Raw genomic sequence first — 17985 nt, forward strand, 5'->3', positions numbered from 1 at the left:
AGGAAAGGATGTACCCCACTACTGGGGCTTTCCCAGAGGCAGGCTCTGAGCTGCAGGAGTGACATCAGACGGGATCTGTTTACACAGTCGCAACGCTACCGTGAGTCCTATCTCAGGATGAGAAGGAACGCTCCCGTGGGGGATGAGATGGGGTGGACCCTAACCCAGCTGTGGTGTGAAGGGGATGGATCAAGTAAGGACTGACCTGCCTGAGGGAACTAAGCAGGGAACTACATTTCCCTGCTGATCTTTCTCTAGAGCTCCCCCATCTGTTCCCTGATCTGTGCTTCCTAGGCAGCGTGGGGGAATTTATGGCTCCTTTTTCTTTTACTACAGTGCCACCCTCTTCTTCCTTCTTTCTTTCTCCTGTCATGTGGAAAGGAATTTGGCGCTTGCAGCCACGTAGCCTTTGTTTAAGCCCAGTCTAAGTCACCTTCCTCTCCCTCCCCCTCTCCCCCTCTCTCCCTCCCCATCTCTCCCTCTCCCCTTCTCTCCCTCTCCCCTTCTCTCCCTCTCTCCCTCTCTCCCTCTCTCCCTCTCTCCCTCTCTCCCTCTCTCCCTCTCTCCCTCTCCCCCTCTCCCTCTCCCCCTCTCTCCCTCTCTTCCTCTCACCCTCTCTCCCTCTCCCCCTCTCTCCCTCTCCCCTTCTCTCCCTCTCTTTCTTGTTTGTTTGTTTTGTTTTTTGTAACAGGGTTTCTCTGTCCTGTAACTTGCTCAGTACACCAGGTTGGCCACAAACTCAGATATCCTCCTGCCTCTGCCTCTCTGCCTCTCTGCCTCTCTGCCTCTCTGCCTCTCTCTGCCTCTCTGCCTCTCTGCCTCTCTGCCTCTCTGCCTCTCTGCCTCTCTGCCTCTCTGCCTCTCTGCCTCTCTGCCTCTCTGCCTCTCTGCCTCCCTGCCTCCCTGCCTCCCTGCCTCTGCCTCCCAAGTGCTAGGATTAAAGGTATACACCACCACCACTGCTTGGCCAGCCTCGGTTTCTTCACATTCAGCTGTCTTGGGCTATGAGATTTCCATCACTCATGTGTGTCCCTGACAGTCTCACAGACACTGAGTTCTGCAAGTCTGTGAACTGGAGGAGTCTGAACACTTATGCTGAACTGAACTGAGGTGCCTCAAAGATGATGGAGCAGAGGAGTGGCTCAGCAATCCTCAGACTAGAGTCCAGGTGAATTATTTACAGTTTCCGACTGTAAGAGAAATCACGTGCCCTGGCTAGAGCCTTGTTTCTTTACTTTTGTCGAGAGTCCTAGCAATTCTAAGTGGTCACGTGACCATCGCTGCTCTTTGAAAAGTCTGATTAGCAGCTATGTGGGGCCTTCGGGAAAGTTCTTAGACAGTGTCGATTAGATGTTGGAGAATGTTCATTCACTCCAACTCCTCATTTCAGAAATAGGGAAGGGCTGGTGAGATGGCTCAGTGGGTAAGAGCACCCGACTGCTCTTCCAAAGGTCTGAAGTTCAAATCCCAGCAACCATATGGTGGCTCACAACCATCTCACAACCATCCGTAAGGAGATCTGACTCCCTCTTCTGGAGTGTCTGAAGACAGCTACAGTGTACTTACATATAATAAATAAATAAATCTTTAAAAAAAGAAAAAGAAAAAGGGAAGCTGAGGTTTAAAGAGGGGCGCTGCTTTGTAGTCACACTGCTAGCAAGCAGCAGAGTCAGCGCGAAAGCCCACAGTCTTCCTCAGAAGTGTTCACTTCCCTTCCCGTGCTCTTCTGTGGAAGTGGGGAGCTTGGGTCTCTGGGAACAGAAATCAATTCAGTCATGGATTTGCCTTTGCCCTTTTCTGTTCTTGATTCATTCAGCAAATATTTGCCAACTGTCCACTACTCACTCTCAGAGAAGGCGGAGATCGAAAATGAATGTGGAGGCAGGCAAGGTCATGGCGTGATTTCAGAAGCTGTGCTTTCTTCTCATTGGATGAGCCACCTCAACACCCACTCTCCTGCCATCAAATGTAGCCGTGTCTGAGCACAGGGCAATGTCTCATGTGTCCAAACCTGCCTAGCCTCCAATGGACACAAACCCACCATTGCAATCCCTGGAAACATTGAATTATAATGTCTCCTTTGCTGCAGTATGGCACACACTTTTAATTTCAGCACTTGGGAGGCAGAGGCAGGTGGATCTCTTGTGAGTTCCAGGCCATTCTGGTCTACAAAGCAAGTTCTAGGAAAGCCAGCAGTGTGATTACACAAAGAAAGAAACCCTGTCTCGAGAAAACAAGAACCAAAACCTGTTTTGCCATTAACTTTATTTAATTAACTAATTTATTTATTTTAGGTTTTTGATTTTTTTTTTTTCAAGACAGGTTTTTCTCTGTGCAGCTTTGACTGTCCTGGAATTCATGCTGTAGTCCAGGCTGGCTGCAAACTTACAGGGATCCACCTGCCTCTGCCTCCTGAATGCTGGAATTAAAAGTGTGCACCACTACCATCTGGCTAACTTTATGTTTTTAAGAGTGTTTGTTAGCTGGGCAGTGGTGGCGCATGCCTTTAATCCCGGCACTTGGGAGGCAGGGGCAGGTGGATTTCTGAGTTTGCGGCCAGCCTGGTCTACAGAGTGAGTTCCAGGACAGCCAGGGCTACACAGAGAAACCCTGTCTCCAAAAACAAGAACAAAAACAAAAGACAGTATGTTGCCCCTCTTCTCTGACCTTTAGTTTAAACATGTGTATAATGGGAGCAGAGGCCAAAAGAAAAAAAAAAAAGAGCCTGAAAACTCTGTACTAAAGAAAGAAAACACTGAGAATCTAAAATGAAAATAGTCATTTTTTAAAATGTATTATTTCCTTGGGAGTCCTTGGGAATTCCATGTGGGTCTGGAATATAGCAAGTTTCAGACCATCCAGGGCTACATAGTGAGACTGTAAGACCCCTGAAGCTGGGCCTCTGCTCAAGTCCCAGGATGAGTTGGCCAGCACCCCAGTGACCCGAGAGAAAACCACACCTGATGCAAACTGCAAGAGGTTTTATTATTAGGTAGCTGAGGATGAAGTCCCTCTGCTGTGCAGGGGCTGGGAGTTGACCCTGAGCGGTGACAGTAGGGGGCTTTTAACAGCTAGCTGGGGAATTGGGAGGAGTTGGGAGGAGAGTTCTTCTCTTCCGGGTGTCCTTGGTGAAATTTACAAGGCAGGAGTGGGGAGTGAGTTCTTTCTGAATTTTTATCTCCATGTCCTCGGCACAGGAAGGCAGGCATCTCTGGTTGTAAAGTATAGAAACAAAAAGGCTTTTTGCTGGCTATAGAGAACAAAGAGCTTCTTTCTGGCTGTATTTTAGAGATCGGGGGAAACAAGCTTGGGGAACGTCCAGGGGCTTTACCTTCCAGGGAGAAACGCTCTAAGTCGGGGTCCCACGAGACTCTGTCTTTAAAAAAAAAAAAAAAGAAAAGTTCCCTTTTGTTAAATTTAAATTGTTGCCGGGTGTGGTGGCGCATGCCTTTAATCCCAGAACTTGGGAGGCAGAGGCAGGCGGATTTCTGAGTTCGAGGCCAGCCTGGTCTACAGAGTGAGTTCCAGGACAGCCAGATCTACACAGAGAAACCCTGTCTCGAAAAAAAACAAAAAAAAATTTTTTTATATTGTTATCATTGTATTTCTATGAGTGTGATAGTCAGATGATAGCTTACAGGAGGCAGTCAGTTCTTTTCTTCCAACATGTGAGTTCAAGATATAAAATGGTCGTCAGTCTTGGCAGCAAGCATCTAGCCCTCTAACCATCTCACCATTCCTCAGTGAATGCTATTTTATTTTATTTTTTATTTTTTATTTATTTTATTTATTTTATTTTTAAAGTCTAGACCTTCCACCCCTTTCCCTCCTAGGAATGGACCTGCTGGATTTTAAAAATCTCCCTCTAGAGGGCGCGCAAGACCCACGGTTTTGTGCCTCATTTCCGTTTGCCTTCATCCTTCATCTTACGCATGTGCAGAGTTTATTTCCGGGCTGCTCGCAAGGGCCCCTTTGGATGGCGTGTAGGGTTCATCCACTGCGTCTGCGCAATGCCCCTCGGTTGCCGTCCCCGGAAGCTCTCCCTTCCCAGGAAGCCGTGGGCCGCAGCTATTCGGCCTCTCTAGGCCGGCGGGTCCTCCGCTCCATGGTCCTGTCTGTCAGCGCTGTGTCAGGAGGCCAGTGCCGAGGTCCGGTCGCGCTCCGACGCTTCGACCCTCGAGCCGGTCGCGGGTGAGTGAACCCGGGAGGAGCCCGGCGGTCGGAACGGGTGGGTCCGCCCGCCCCGCCTCTCCCACCCGGGAATGGGCTTGCTCCCGGGTCCCAGGCCCTCCTCCCTCCCTCCCGCGCCGTTACCAAGGCGACGGCCGGCCCGCCGGCTGCAGCTCCCTGTGTCTTCCCGCAGGTATCCCGGCGGCCGCGGGACGATGGCGTGGTGGCACTGACAGGCGCGGGCGGCTGCCGAGCCCCGCGGGCCGGCATGGCGGGCCAGTTCCGCAGCTACGTGTGGGACCCGTTGCTAATCCTGTCGCAGATCGTACTCATGCAGACCGTCTACTATGGCTCTCTGGGCCTGTGGCTGGCGCTGGTGGACGCGCTGGTGCGCAGCAGCCCGTCCCTGGACCAGATGTTCGACGCGGAGGTAAGCTTAGCGGAAAGGAGTGGGGTTTTGTGGTGGGGCACCGCCGAGCTCTAAATCCGGCTGGGCCAAGTTCTCATTTTGTGGACACTTTTTTTTTTTAAGAAGGGATTTCAGTGTGCGCTCCCCGCGCGACCCCGGTGCCCATCTGTAAAACGGAACGACGAGAACAGGGAAGGAGATAGAGTCTAGGAAGCAAAGTAGTGATCTACAAAGTTCACGCTCAGGAACTGCGCGTTCGAGATACAAACAAGCAAAATCTCATAGGGTTTTAAAGAACCTTACAGTGTTGTGTTGGCTGCCTATGCGCTTAGCCTCGTAGCCAGCTCCGCAGCTTGTGGCTAGAGGTTGAACACACATGGCAGATACTACAGTCAACAGACTTGTGTCCCGGGCAAACATGATGTCTCTTTCTTGAAACCCTCTAGAAAAATGACTTCCTTTCTCCCAGCTGAGCTTGTCAGGAGCCACAGTAAGAAGAGGGATAGACAAAAGGGCATCCGTAATGATGAAGTGGAAACTGTTAAGACTTGGTGTCAGATAGGTCCCTTTAAATTCCTCTCTGCCCTGTGACTTGGGCAAATGTTTCCTCTCCCGTCTGCAATATCACACTGTTGGTACGAGGTGGTGAACTGTTCAAAGAGCCTGCTGTGCTTAGGGTCCAATCTAGCTGAGAGAACTTGAAGAGTTGTTTTGCCTTTCCAATCCCTTTTATCCTCTGCAAAGTGAGCAGGATAATCCTGTCATGTTACCTATAGTAAAATGTTAAAAGGCCCAGAGGGGTTTAAGAATAAGAAAATGCTTCGTGCCGGGTGTGGTGGCACACGCCTTTAATCCCAGCACTCGGGAGGTAGAGGCAGGTGGATTTCTGAGTTTGAGGCCAGCCTTGTCTATACAAAAGTGAGTTCCAGGACAGCAAGGGTAACACAGAGAAACCCTGTCTCAAAAAAAAAAAAAAAAAAAAAACCAAAATGCTTTGTGAGGTATAGTGGAAGCCTAAGAGGTTGCTAAGAGGAGAGACAGTGATAGTTGATATGAACAAAGTTCTTGGTTCGGGAGACCTGGGATGGAGTCCTTGTGTTTGCTACTGTTGTTTGCATTGGCCTTTGGGTAACTAATTCTGTGGAAAGAGACACTAGGAGCTTTGTGAGATCATGGATGTCAAAGGCCTTTGCAAGCTGAAGTATGGCACAGGTATTTAGTATTTGGTAGTACTCTGTCAACAATAAGTATCTCAAACATAGCAGATGCTGAGTAGTGGCACCTTGTGGGTGACTCCATCCTTCTTGTAAGGGCCAATGGGAATCAGGCTTTGTTGCAGAGTGGCCTGATGTCCACAGCCTGAGTTCAGCCGACGGCTTTGGAAGGATGAGATACTAACGGGCTTTTGGTCATGGTTATTCAACTCTGCCCCTACAGTGTAAAAGCAATCCTAAACAATATGTCAGAAAATACTGTGAACTGTGTTTCTGTGAAGCAGAAGCCTGACCTGTGGAGCCACAGTTTGCTAAGGAGATTTCCTAGACTTGATTCTTGCTGTCTAGACAAGCTATTGCCTCAGGCAACTTCCCTAAACTCTTGCATCTTTTGTAAATGGAGAATAGTAGTCTCTCCCCATATACCATGAGGTTCAAATGAGATCCGAGTGGATGCGTGTGAAGAGAGCATGGTGTCTCCTGTCCTCTGAGAAGAGTGCTCGTGCCATCGGCTCTGTGCTGGGATCCTGGCTGTGCAAAGCCACCTCTAGCATGTCCCCTTTGTGATTCCCCTTCAGATCCTGGGCTTCTCCACCCCTCCAGGCCGGCTCTCAATGATGTCCTTCGTCCTCAACGCCCTCACCTGGTGAGTATCACCAGCTCTACTATCTGTCTTTCGGGGTCTAACTTCCTAAACTTAAGCATGAGGCAGGCTGGCACTTCTTCTTGGGAGTAGTAAGATGGGTCAAGAGTGTGTTTCTGTGGCCTGGCCCCGTCATGGTCTCCATTGTTGTTCTGAATTAAGTACAAAGCTCAGCTGTCACTGTATGTGCCTGATGGCGTTCTTTAATGTAGTGTGAGGTAGGGAAAGAATGACGCCAGGCACCGGGAGAATTGGCTTACACTCTTCTCCTGTGCCATCGCTTGAGTTACTTTCCTCTTCCTCTCCTGGCCCCAGGCTCCCTGTGTATACCAGGGGTTGGACTTGTTAGCATCCTAGGTCTCTTAGGACCATTGCTCATCTTTTAAGGATCAGTTTAGCATAGGGACCAAGATCTTAGACTTAAGAGCAGTCTCACTTGGCTTTGAACCTTACCCACTGGTATAGTGACTTTGGATAGTTTATCTGCAATTTGGTCATCAGTAAAGTGGGGCGAATCCAATCACTTAGCTCATAGCTGTAAAGTGCTGTTAATTCATAGGAAGTACTTCAAACAATATCTTGTCCTTTATATTCGGACTTTACGCTGATGGTGGGGAAGTATACAGATTTCTGGCTTTTCTTGATTAGTGGGGAAATGGATTGATTCCAGGCTGTAGTAAGATTTGCCTAGATGTACGTAGCTTTTGTCTGCATTTTACGTAGACCATGTATACTTTCCAGTACCCAGCAGTCTGAACCATTCCTGGGTAGCTGTTTGTCATCAAACTCTCCACCCGACCTCCCTCTGTCAACCACTCTTGATCTTACCCAGTAGGTTTCTGTAGGCATCTGATTAGGATGACCCTTGCTTCTCACTTACCGTGCTTGCTTCTGATCATCATGATGTCATCCTAACTGTCCCCACTTCCCCAGAAACCTGATGTAAGGCCAGGACAACCCAGTGACAACTCGCTGCTATCCTCTCCCCACAGTGCCCTGGGCTTGCTGTACTTCATCCGGCGAGGGAAGCAGTGCCTGGATTTCACTGTCACTGTGCATTTCTTTCACCTCCTGGGCTGCTGGCTCTACAGCTCCCGTTTCCCCTCGGCGCTGACCTGGTGGCTGGTCCAGGCTGTGTGCATTGCACTCATGGCCGTCATCGGGGAGTACCTGTGCATGCGGACGGAGCTCAAGGAGATCCCCCTCAGCTCAGCCCCTAAGTCCAATGTCTAGAGTTGGGCCCTTTGGACACTCTGCTGGCACTTGGGCCCCATCACCTTGGGCTGCTCAGACCTCCAGATGGGGTCTGGCCCAAGTCTGAGCAGAACCCTGGAAATGTGAAGTCTGTTGGTGGAGAGATAATGAGGTCCCATCATAAAGGCAGGTAGCAGCCATGATCACAGATGTAAGAATGGCCTCTGTCTGCCAAAGCCTTGATATCTGGAGGCCAGTAAGGGACCTCATGGAGGGTAGTGGCAGATTTGGAACCATGTCACATGAGCCATCATACTGTCACCAGCCTGTTATTTTAAAAAGAAAAAAAAAAAATCAAGGATATCTGATTGGAATAAACCACTCTTCTCGTTGTCTGTCTTATGCCCATGACAGCCAGTACCTTTGCTGTGTTGCCAAACCACAGGGATTCTCTGTGGAGAAATACCTGATTTCTGGGTCCATAGCCACAGAAAAAGATGTAGGTACAGAGTGCTAGGCTGCTGACAGGACGTCGAGGGGAGGAGGCATCAAGCACAAGAAAAATGCATGGCCGTGCCGTTAGACACACACACACACTTTTGTGTGTGTCCAGGACCCATGACTGTCTCCCTCCAGTTCCCTGTATGGACTCTGCCTTGCTGTTGTCACTCAGCACAGCCAGAGACAGGACCCAGAGAAAACCCCAGCATCCCTCCCAGCCTTCCCTTCATAATAAAAGCCATTGTCTGCTCTCTGGAAGTGAGCAGGCAGCCAGCTTCTACTGGACCTCAACTGTGGCAGGAGTTTCTGTTTGCTGTCTTTTGAGTTCTGTGATAGGGAGGGTGTACTAAAGGTGCTGGAGGCTCACCCTGCTAAGCTTTCTTCCAAGTGGTTTCCTCAGGAAGGGCTGGCAGCTGTCCTTCCTAGGTACATAAATACACTATTTTCCAATCCTTTGGCTTGTACTTAAGTCATTGTTGGGACCAAGAGAGATCAACTGTGCACAAGAGCTATAAATAATTAGTATTCCTTCATTCCTGAGCCCCAGAGTTATTTCTCCAGGTAAAATACTAAATGCCAGAGTAAGTGTGGTAGCACTACCTTGCCCTAAGACTTGGGAGACTGAGGTATGGGGATCATGAGTTTGAGGCCAACCTGGGCAACATGACAAACTCAAGGGTTAAGAGTGAAGCCCTGTCTCAAGAAAACAGGCAAAATAACTATATCTCACCCTCCACCTGCAGCTGCCTCTACAGTATCTGGTGTAAACTGCCACACTCCCCCACCCCCACCCCCCAGAGACACACACTTGTGATTCCTGAACTGTGGCATACATTTTTTTGTGAAGCCTCTTTGGTTTCTGGAGCTTGTCCAAGCTAGCTGAGGATCACAGCTAAGATGAGTTTTGCTTCCTGCACAGAGAGCCCTTCTTGCCTCTTGGCTCTGCTCGGTAGAGTGAGAATCTGAGACTGAAAATATTCAAAGGCTAGGTGAGCTAGGGTGAGGCCCGGGGTTAACCCGGGGTTGGGGCCACACTGGCTGCAGGGCCTGGGCCCAGCTAGATTGGTGGGTTTCCTCCCTAACACAAACTCTGAAGACATACGTGACAGTAATGAATGATTTCAGCAGTTGAGTGTGGCTGCTCCCTTAAGCTGAGGATTCTGTTGCTCCAGGCAGGAACATCTCTTATCGGTTTCTCTTAAAGGCTGTGCCAGCTTTTCCTGCATAGGTTTTTGTTTTGTTTTGTTTTTAAATGAGAAGCCTGTGTCCTTTGACTGCTAATTTGATTTTTAGAAATTGGAAAATCACCAAAGGAACCAAGGTGGATTTTTTAAAATTTCTTTTTATTCCAATTAATATGATGACTGAGCTGAGTAACAGTTGATTAAAGATTACATAACCTTCCCCAGAGGACAGGGAGACAGGTCTATCTCCATAGCTAACTGGCCATCCCGCCTATCTGAAGTAACAAGTTTCCAGTTCAGGATACCCTGTCTCAGGATAGTAGGCAGAGAGTGAGGGGGGGGAAATTCCATATCCTGCTCTGGGCCCCGCACGTGTGCATGCCCACACTCAACCTGTACAGACACCATATGCATGAAACGCATGCGAGATCTGTGTGCAGTTTCTGAAGCAACAGTGCGAATGGTTTAGAGAGATGAGTTCCAGGCTTCAGTAGCAGTGACAGCATATCATCTTAATATAAATGCATCCACGGGGTGCTTAACAGGTGTCTGTCTAGTAGTGGGCCAGGGACTTGCCTCTTCTCATGTGACAACTTCAGTTGGAAGTCCCATCATCCGTATCTTACAGATAAGGAAACTGGAGCTTGTCAGCCTCGGGATTTGGGCTCTGGAGGTGACAATGCACTCTTGCACAGAGGGCGGAGATTAGGATGTGTAAGTTCTGATTGGTCCAGCAGTCTATAACCTTATAGTCAGGCCTTCAGACCTCACTGTATAGCTCTAGATTAGGTTGAACAGAGTTTTACAAGCATAACAACCTCTTCATGAAAAATGGGTAGGCGGTGCATAAGGACCACAGCTTATCAAGTGACAGAGGAACGCATGCCATGTGTGTCTTTCCAGAGGATGAAGGCTGCAGTCTAAAACAAACCTACCTCCAGCTTCCTGGTGAATGAACATACCTCCTCTGGAGACCTGAAGTCTTGGCCCTGCCTCTCCCTTCACTCTGCCTAACACCTGAATTCAAGAGACATGTGGAGACTTGTGCACTTGCCGCTCAAAACAGTTAACCCCAAAAGACAGGTGAGGTGGGGTGGAGTATGGCTCAGAGGAAACCTACCTCCTCTTCTAGGCAGCCCCGTTTTGATCGACTACATGGAAGTCAGAATGCACTGGCAGACATCTTGGAGGGAGGGGTTTGAGGGAAGGCCCCAGGTCCTCCTAAGTCCTGAAGGAATCATGACTCATAAAGGCTCTCCTGGAAGCTGAGTTTCTGGGGCTCTCCTCTGTGGCTTTGGGGTGACTTCCTTCTTCTGACCCAAGGGCAGTCAGAGAGCAAACATCACGGCTTGTAGGAGAGTGACAAGAGCTAAGGGAAACTGTTGTGACAGGCGAGGGGCCGTGTGTCCTGGCACGTCCTACTCAGTGGGACCTGCCGTCTGGAGGACTAGGAAGCTGCATGGGGTGACTGAGTCGAGGCCAGCTTGGCTGGAGTGCGATTGTATCTCACACTCTAACCCCAACCCCTGCAAAAGACAGTACTGGAGTGTTTCCATGTTAACTATATACATTCTTTCATGTTTCAGGTGGTGCAGTATGGTGGTGGTGGGGTGGGCATGCAGTATTGTTCAGGGTACAAGGAAAGCCTACATACTCAGTGTGGAGGGACATCTTTATCAAGTATTTCCCATCTACAGCTGGATAAATCCATATATGTATGCAGGGCTCAGGACTGTGGAGGGCAGATTGTACTCACTTCTTTAGATTATTGTGTGAATTTCATGAGATCCCACATGTAACGCAGATCTGGAAAGTAGGCAATGACCAATGATTATAAAAGTTAGCAGTCTCTCTCCTGCATCCCCATTTTATAGAAGAGACTCTTTTTACCAGTCTGCCTCACCCTGCCCATGAATATTCTCACTTAATCCACGGAGAGAGGGACCACAAAGAAGGTGTTAACAATTCAGCTCCACACCACACAACTCACGCTCCAAGCTTGATCCAGATACGTTAGGAAACCGACAGCTAGTACCTTATTGGCAGCCAATTAGCAGCTCACAAGGGAGAAGCAGGACCAAGCCTGGGATGTTAGGGAACGGAACTGTGAAGGAAACTTGGGGGAAATCTAAAATCCTTCAGCACCCCACAAACTGACCTTCCACATAAGCTTCATTTACTTCAGAACCTCCAGGTGGGTGTTAGTGGTACCCCCTCTCTTTTTGAGACAAGGTCTCACTGTGTAGACTTGGCAAGTGCTATCTATATAAACCAGGGTAGCCTTGGACTCATGGGGATCCCTCTAGCTCTGTTTCCCCAACGCTGGGATTAAAGGCCCCACCTCTCCCAGCTAGTGTCCCTTAAAAAAACAAACAAAAACAATTGAAATAGTGAGATGTGGAGGTGCACACATTCAGTCCCGGCACCCGGGAGGCAGAGGTAGGCAGATCTGGAATGGGGGAGAGGGGGCAGCCTGTTCTACAGAGTAAGTTCAGTGCCATTTCTGGGATACTCTTTTCTCAAATAGTGGATCTTACCAAACCCAGAAGTTGTTCAGACTTAAGTAGTTAAATGCAGGAAAGGAGGCAGTGGAATGTAAGCAGATGGCAGTCACAAATGTCCAGGGCTTGGGGACATGGCCACGTTGGAAGAAGTTCTGTTGGAGGCAGAAGTTGTGCCTTTCACCAGGCCCTTCCTCCCCTTGGTGGTGGTGTACCTCAGCCTCTGCACATAGGCCTCAGCCTAACTCCTCTCCAGGGCACAGACTGCAGCATGTCAACCTTGGCCAGGCCTTCTCCACTGGAGCCTGGTACACCCGAGTCCCTCTCTGAACTGGGTGCCATGAAGACAGAGCTTGTGCCCTGAGCACCTACTGAGGGATGCTGGTCTGAGGTCACAGGTTAATAAGCAGGAGGTTGGGAAGAGATTGAACAGGTTATTTACCAAGGTTGATGGGACCCAAAATGGAGACCACTGAGCAGGAAAACAGCTGGAGAGGAGCAACTGGGGAGGAGGGTCCTGGGAAGCGGTAGGGGTGGTGATACACAGGTGGGCCACAGAGTGCTCAGATGCCCTTGGGCTCCACCTCTAAGAAACAGCAGTATAGTGGGACACTCCCGATGCCATGTGTGGCTCTGGCCGGTCCATGTTCTCAGGCTGCCTCTCCAATACAGATGGCAGTGCCAGGCCCAGTAGGGAGCAGCAGTGTGGGAGCAAGTGAGGCCGATCTCCATCCTTCTCCCTCCCAGAGGGCTCTGTGGGAGGACCTGCCCTTTGGTGCCTCACCTGAGGGCAGGCACACTCATGGAAGCCAGCTCCAGGGAGGAGACCTGGGATCCTTTGACTCTCCCGAGCTGTGTGTACAAGGCCTATGGTTCCTGCTGACAACTGGTGACAGAGATGAGATCAAGTTAGCCAGAGCCAGGGCTCAAGGGCGAACCTGTGTTAGACCTCAGCTGTAGGACACTTGCCTATCCCACCTGTCCTGGTTTTCCCATGATCTTTGACCAAGGTTAGAGTGGTTGGCCAGGATCCATAAACTGTGACCAAGGAGGCCCAGTTATTGACACCACAAGCACTGACAATCTATGGGGAGCTGGATTCTGGGAAGACTGTGGGCCAAGTCCGTGTGACTTTCTCCCCTTAGGAAAGTAGAATGGAGAAAAGCCAGGAGAATGAGGGTAACTTTGCTCTGGTGACTCCTCTCTGAGCAAGCCTGGGTGAGTCACCTGCTGTAGAGGCATACAAGTCTCTGCTGCTCCTTGGATCTCAGGACCATTATGAGGTACCTGTACCCAGGAGACAAGTGGGCTCTGACTTCATAGAGGAAGTGTGCACTGCTCAAAGGGACCACCTTGTGGGGAGTTGGGGGAGGCTGAAGGACACAGCTTGGTAGATTTTCTGTTCTGGTTTTACAAAATGACCTTAGGAGCCAAGGGATGGAGGAGGATAGCCGACTCATGACACATACACACCCACCCTCCTCCCCTGCACCTCCCCAGGAAACCTTTGCTCCATGTTTATGTGATGTCAGCCTCAGATAGGCAGAGCCAGTAGTGCCATAGGGGAGATTTTATTTGTAGACTTGCGACTGTCTTGCCTATCCCTTCCACTAAGCTGATAGCACGATCTCTACTTCTTACAATTCAAGTTCCCGTCTAGGGTTACACACCACCTGAAAGCAGAGCATCCTGTTAGTTATGAGAACCGCCCCTAGAGGGAGCTGTTATTCGGTGAGCAAGCACAGGGCCTGGGCGCTTTGGTTTTTGTGGCAAGTTGGAGCTCTTTGGTTTTCCCAAAGGGAAACACATTAACGTGGACTTCATGACACAGTCGGCCTCTTCCATTCGTGGGAACCTCAACCAACGAAGGGGAGAGTTTCTTGTCTTTGCTTTAAGAACTTTCTCTGTAGCATAAGTCTTATTTAAAATGTGAGTAAATCAGAGTTGATTTGGTCTAAAGGGAAGTGACGCAGTTAAGCCCAGTGTGGCTCCTCCTCCCGAGGTTTAAACATCAATTGAGCTTCAGAGACAGAGTGGTTTCCACTCTCCTGAGGCCTCCTCATTTGAGATGGTGCATATCAGGTCTCAATGCCATCGCACCTTGCCTGGAGCTCAGAGTCAGACCAAGATGTATCCTCAGCCCAGCTTAGCCTGCTGTGTGGCCTGCTTCCCCTCTCTGGAAATGGAGTCTCCCAGTACTGCCAACCACAGTCACCAAGACCCACAGCCCCGAGCATGAGCCTGGCTGAGGTGGTGTCACACTTACCTAGTGTGGATGGTACGTAGGCAGCTCAGAGTGATGCACAGCAGAAACGGGTGCAGGAGCGCTTGAGGCACCGGTAGGTAGACGATCTACACATGATCCGGCGCCCTGGGATGTGTATGCGTGTGGGAAGCCCCTCAAACCAGACCAACTGGTCAGTTATATCCAGTGCCTTCATCTTCCCCATGGTAGTGCTGTGATGGTAGGTCTTTAAGAAGACAACTCGGGGCTTCTTAACGTAGGTCTTCCTCTTCTGGGCCCTGGCTTGCAAGCCACCACTCTTTATTACCTTGGAGATTTTAAATGTTTCCTGCTTTTTTCTCCATGTCACGGCTGCAGGTGACCCCTTAGATCCTTGCTTGGGCTTCCACTTTTTGGATGTTTTTTGCTTGGGTTCCTTTACGGACTCTGCCTTCTTAGAATTTGGTCTCATTTCAAGGACCCTAATCTCTTGGAATTTTATATTATTTTGTTTCACTTTGTCCTTGTCCCTGGCAGGGAGAAGAAAGACCATCAGCAGATTAAGGCTAAAAGGGTCCTTCTAACCCAGCCCTGAGGTGGTTGCTATGTAGAGTTCTAGCTCTACCAGGCTCCCTGAACCAGACTGAAAAGAAATGTCTCTGGAGCCTGGGTGTGGTGTAAGAGTAGTATGGGCAGAATGGATGTGAGACCTCGGGAAGTCAGATAGCAGGACCAGTATTTGAGGAGCCTAAGGATAGTATGTTGTTGGCACCTGCCAGTATACTAGGCTTCTGTCTCAACTGAGAGGGAAGACTGTCCAGTGTTCCTTTCAAATTATATTCTGAGAAATCATGGCATTCCAAGGAGCCTTCTCCAGTACCCTCACCTGCCCTGGGTAGAAGGCAGGATGAAGGTAAGATGCCCCTCACATTGAGGGTTAGTTAGGGACAACTGTTTCTAAGAGATGTTTCTGTGCTTTCAGAACCATGGTGTTCTGTGACCCTGAGCCACGTGGTTCTGGGCTTCCCAGTCACCTGTATCTGGGAGGCCACATTAAAGAAAGAGCCTCAGGAAGGAATTAACAGTCTCTCTCTCTCTCTCTCTCTCTCTCTCTCTCTCTCTCTCTCTCTCTCTCTCTCTTTCTCTCTCTCTCTCACTCTCTCACCAGAAAGGAGATTTCCTCAGGAGTACTGCACCAGCTGGGCAAAACCCCACGCTAGCTCATCCTAGCTGATGAGAGTGATGCCAGTGGATGGCGGCTCTCAGGATCTGCCAAGTAGGAAGCAGTGGAGCCGCAGCAGACTGCAGCAGTCTTTGGAGACAGACATGCTAGACTCTGATCATCCAGATGAGGTGAGACATGTAACCTCCCAGAGCCCTGGGTCTCCATCATAAAAATGGGGCACACGTAGGATTGTTGTGAAGAAGGAACTAAGTAGGGGTGCCAAGCAGAGAGCAGACACTTACACACATGTTCTTCAAATTCTAGAGTGACCTACGAATGATCAGGGTCTGAGCAAGATGCATGGGTCATCAGATTCAGAGGGCAGTCTGTGAGTGAGTCTCTGGGCGAGGCTGCCAGGGAGAGGAGGCTGCCAGGGAGAGGAGGCAGAGAAAGCTCCCTAGCACATGCACACTCAGTACCCCAGTGATCAGTGGGCCCTTCACTGTCACTAGGTGACTGTGATCGCTGTTACAGCCACAGCTTTGCTATGAGGTGGGAATGACTTGAGACAGGTACTCTACCAATTATCAATTCAACTGGCCAAGCTAAATCACTTCACTTCCTGGGCTTCAGGCCCTATCAGTAAAATAGCTTGAGTGAATACCTGTTGCACAGAGCCCTTCTATAAAGAGGGCCACTGTTTCCAATCCTTTACTACAATTTCTGTTCCTGGAAAAGATAGCCATTGGGTCCATTTTATGAGTGTATAAAGAGGGGGTGTGGGCAAGCTTACCTAGAAGAGATTTGCAGGATCTTTGGAACTCTGAGCATTGAATTCCAGCACCTTCTGGCCAGCTTATGGAGTTCTTGGATCCGGCTATTTGAGCTCTTGAATAGCTTCAAGAGGGACAAGTTTTTTAATACCTGCCAGGGTCAAGAAACCGGAAAGAGGTCTCCAGATCTCCCAGGGGAGCCCTTCATCCCCTGTGTGTTGCTTGGCTCATCCCAGGGATGAGTCTGCTGGCTCCCATGGCACACCCGGTCTAGCACTTGGGGGTGGCACTTCAGGTAGGGGTTGGCTTCCCTAAGCAGGGGCTAAAATAGAACATCTCACCATTTTAAGTCGATTCCGCTCAATCACTTTGCTCACATGCTGGGTTATCTTGTCCTGCAGTTTCTCATCTTGCATCTGAGGGGTAGGAAGAAAGAGAGAGAGCTAGTATAGGGGAATCCCCTTGAGTTCCTGTATTGTGCCTTTCCTGTTTGAGTACGGTCTGAGCAGTCCTAGACTGGAGTCTTGGCATGTTGGGTTTGGAACAGAACTGAGAGAGTTTTAGCTCTACCGGCCTCTATTTCACCTTCCCCTTTCCCCTTCCCACATGACTGGAGAGACTGTCTTTGCTGTGGCTGGATTCTCTGGTTAGACCCCTTTTATGGGGCCTGCCGGGGCTCCAGGACAAGGTCTGACCTTAGAAGGCACTTTATCCCTCGGCCTCTTCTTTGTAGATGGACTCATGCTGGGGCTGTAGGAGCAAGACTGGACCAGTGCTGCCTGCACCCTGCTCCTCGCACTGCAGCGCTCGGCTGAGTAACATAGGATGGTGCTGGAGCTGCCAGGCAGGGGAGCTGTGACATCACTGAAATGTGCGACAGCATCAGGACTGTGTCTCCAGGGGTAAAGGGTGAAGGGGCAAAAGGCCACACCCATCTGTGGAGAAGCTCAGTATGAGGCAGGTGGTGAATATGATCATGACCTCCCTATAAGATAAGAAGATGGACCCCTCTTTTTAAATGAAGCTAAGATTTTTAAAGGTTATGTAGTTTATAAGTTCACATGACTGGTTGCTGGTAGAGCTGAGAACATGATGTAGGCCCGACAAGTCAATCCATGAAAAGGGGAGTTCCCAAACTGCCCATCTCCAGCCAGGCCACATATGTTGACTGGCACCTGTGACCTTTTTTTCTCTGTATAATTCCTAGAATAAAATGAGCTTATATTCAGTTGAAATCAGGCACAGTTTGGGTGGTATGGCTGTAGACTGGCTCACACTGTAGTGGAGACAAGTATCCCTCAAATAGTATATGTGTGTATTATAAATTTTACTGATAGAAATCTAAAAATAATCTTATAATGCTCTTATTATAAATTTTATTATTCAGTTACTATTCTTTTGTTTGGCTTTGGTTTTGGGTTTTGGAGACAGGGTGTCTTGGTGTGACAGAGCCCTGGCTGTCCTAGAACTCTCTTTGTAGACCAGGATGATCTTGAACTCACAAGAGATCTGCCTGCCTCTACTGTTTAAAGGCTGGGATTAAAGCCATGCACCACCACATCCAGCCTGTTTTGGGTTTTAATAAGTAATTTATTTTTATTTATATGGGGTGTGTGTGTATGTGTGTGTGTGTGTGTGTGTGTGTGTGTGTGTGTGTGTGTGTGTGTGTGTCTAGGGGTGCTTGCAGAGGCTGGAGAGAGTGCTGTCCCTAGGAGTTAGAGCTCTAGGCGGTTATGGTGCTTGGGTGTTGGGAAGCAAACTTGGATCTTTCGTAAGAGCGGAGTGTGTTTCTAAGCACAGAGCTGTCTCTCCAGCCCTCAATTTTGTTTTTGAAATAATTGTCTTGCTATGTTGCCCAGGCTAGCCTCAAACTCAGAGAGCTGTCTTGGTTCCTTTGCTTAGCTCTCCCTTAGTTGTCTCTCCCAACGTAGCTAGTACTTACACTTTCCTTGAATTTTGCAGAAGTCTTCTTCCTATCCCTGGCCAGCATGTGGTCATGTCTAAACA

The 17985-nt window shown here is 49.4% G+C and overlaps 3 protein-coding genes across 11 annotated transcripts in view; 2 read left to right on the forward strand and 1 right to left on the reverse strand.

The window, feature by feature from the left end:
• Nucleotides 1-17985, forward strand: part of Sys1 (SYS1 Golgi-localized integral membrane protein homolog (S. cerevisiae)) — a 23292-nt gene continuing 5307 nt past the window's right edge. The window contains exons 1-8 of one of the 7 annotated variants that reach the window (XR_374501.3): nt 164-193; nt 1040-1168; nt 3834-4191; nt 4364-4600; nt 6372-6439; nt 10219-10398; nt 15209-15393; nt 16712-17538. Coding sequence is in view for 3 of the 7 variants with exons in the window: in XM_011239733.2 (XP_011238035.1) it covers nt 4439-4600; nt 6372-6439; nt 7429-7669 (471 nt within the window). In the remaining 4 variants the exon portion in view is untranslated. Of the gene's footprint in view, nt 101-163; nt 194-1039; nt 1169-3833; nt 4192-4363; nt 4601-6371; nt 6440-7428; nt 8582-10218; nt 10399-15208; nt 15394-16711; nt 17539-17985 lie in introns of those variants that run through there. The other 6 variants (XR_003953683.1, XR_866332.2, XM_011239733.2 and 3 more) reach the window with 6 other exon arrangements.
• Trp53tg5 (transformation related protein 53 target 5) overlaps nt 9454-17985 on the reverse strand; it is a 9434-nt gene continuing 902 nt past the window's right edge. The window contains exons 1-5 of one of the 3 annotated variants that reach the window (XM_006500260.4): nt 16674-16924; nt 16320-16394; nt 15999-16129; nt 14083-14570; nt 9454-11121 (exon numbers count right to left, since the gene is read on the reverse strand). In XM_006500260.4, coding sequence (XP_006500323.3) covers nt 14108-14570; nt 15999-16129; nt 16320-16394; nt 16674-16913 — 909 coding nt within the window. In that variant the 5' untranslated portion in view covers nt 16914-16924 and the 3' untranslated portion in view covers nt 9454-11121; nt 14083-14107. Of the gene's footprint in view, nt 11122-13368; nt 13490-14082; nt 14571-15998; nt 16130-16319; nt 16395-16673; nt 16925-17920; nt 17979-17985 lie in introns of those variants that run through there. The other 2 variants (XM_030252121.1, NM_001271575.1) reach the window with 2 other exon arrangements.
• Nucleotides 10224-17985, forward strand: part of Dbndd2 (dysbindin (dystrobrevin binding protein 1) domain containing 2) — a 26171-nt gene continuing 18409 nt past the window's right edge. The window contains exons 1-2 of the mRNA XM_006499895.3: nt 10224-10398; nt 15209-15393. The gene's annotated coding sequence lies outside the window, so the exon portion shown is untranslated. The remainder of the gene's footprint in view (nt 10399-15208; nt 15394-17985) is intronic.

This window comes from Mus musculus, chromosome 2 (assembly GCF_000001635.26).
Source record: "Mus musculus strain C57BL/6J chromosome 2, GRCm38.p6 C57BL/6J".
Classification (NCBI taxonomy): domain Eukaryota; kingdom Metazoa; phylum Chordata; class Mammalia; order Rodentia; family Muridae; genus Mus; species Mus musculus.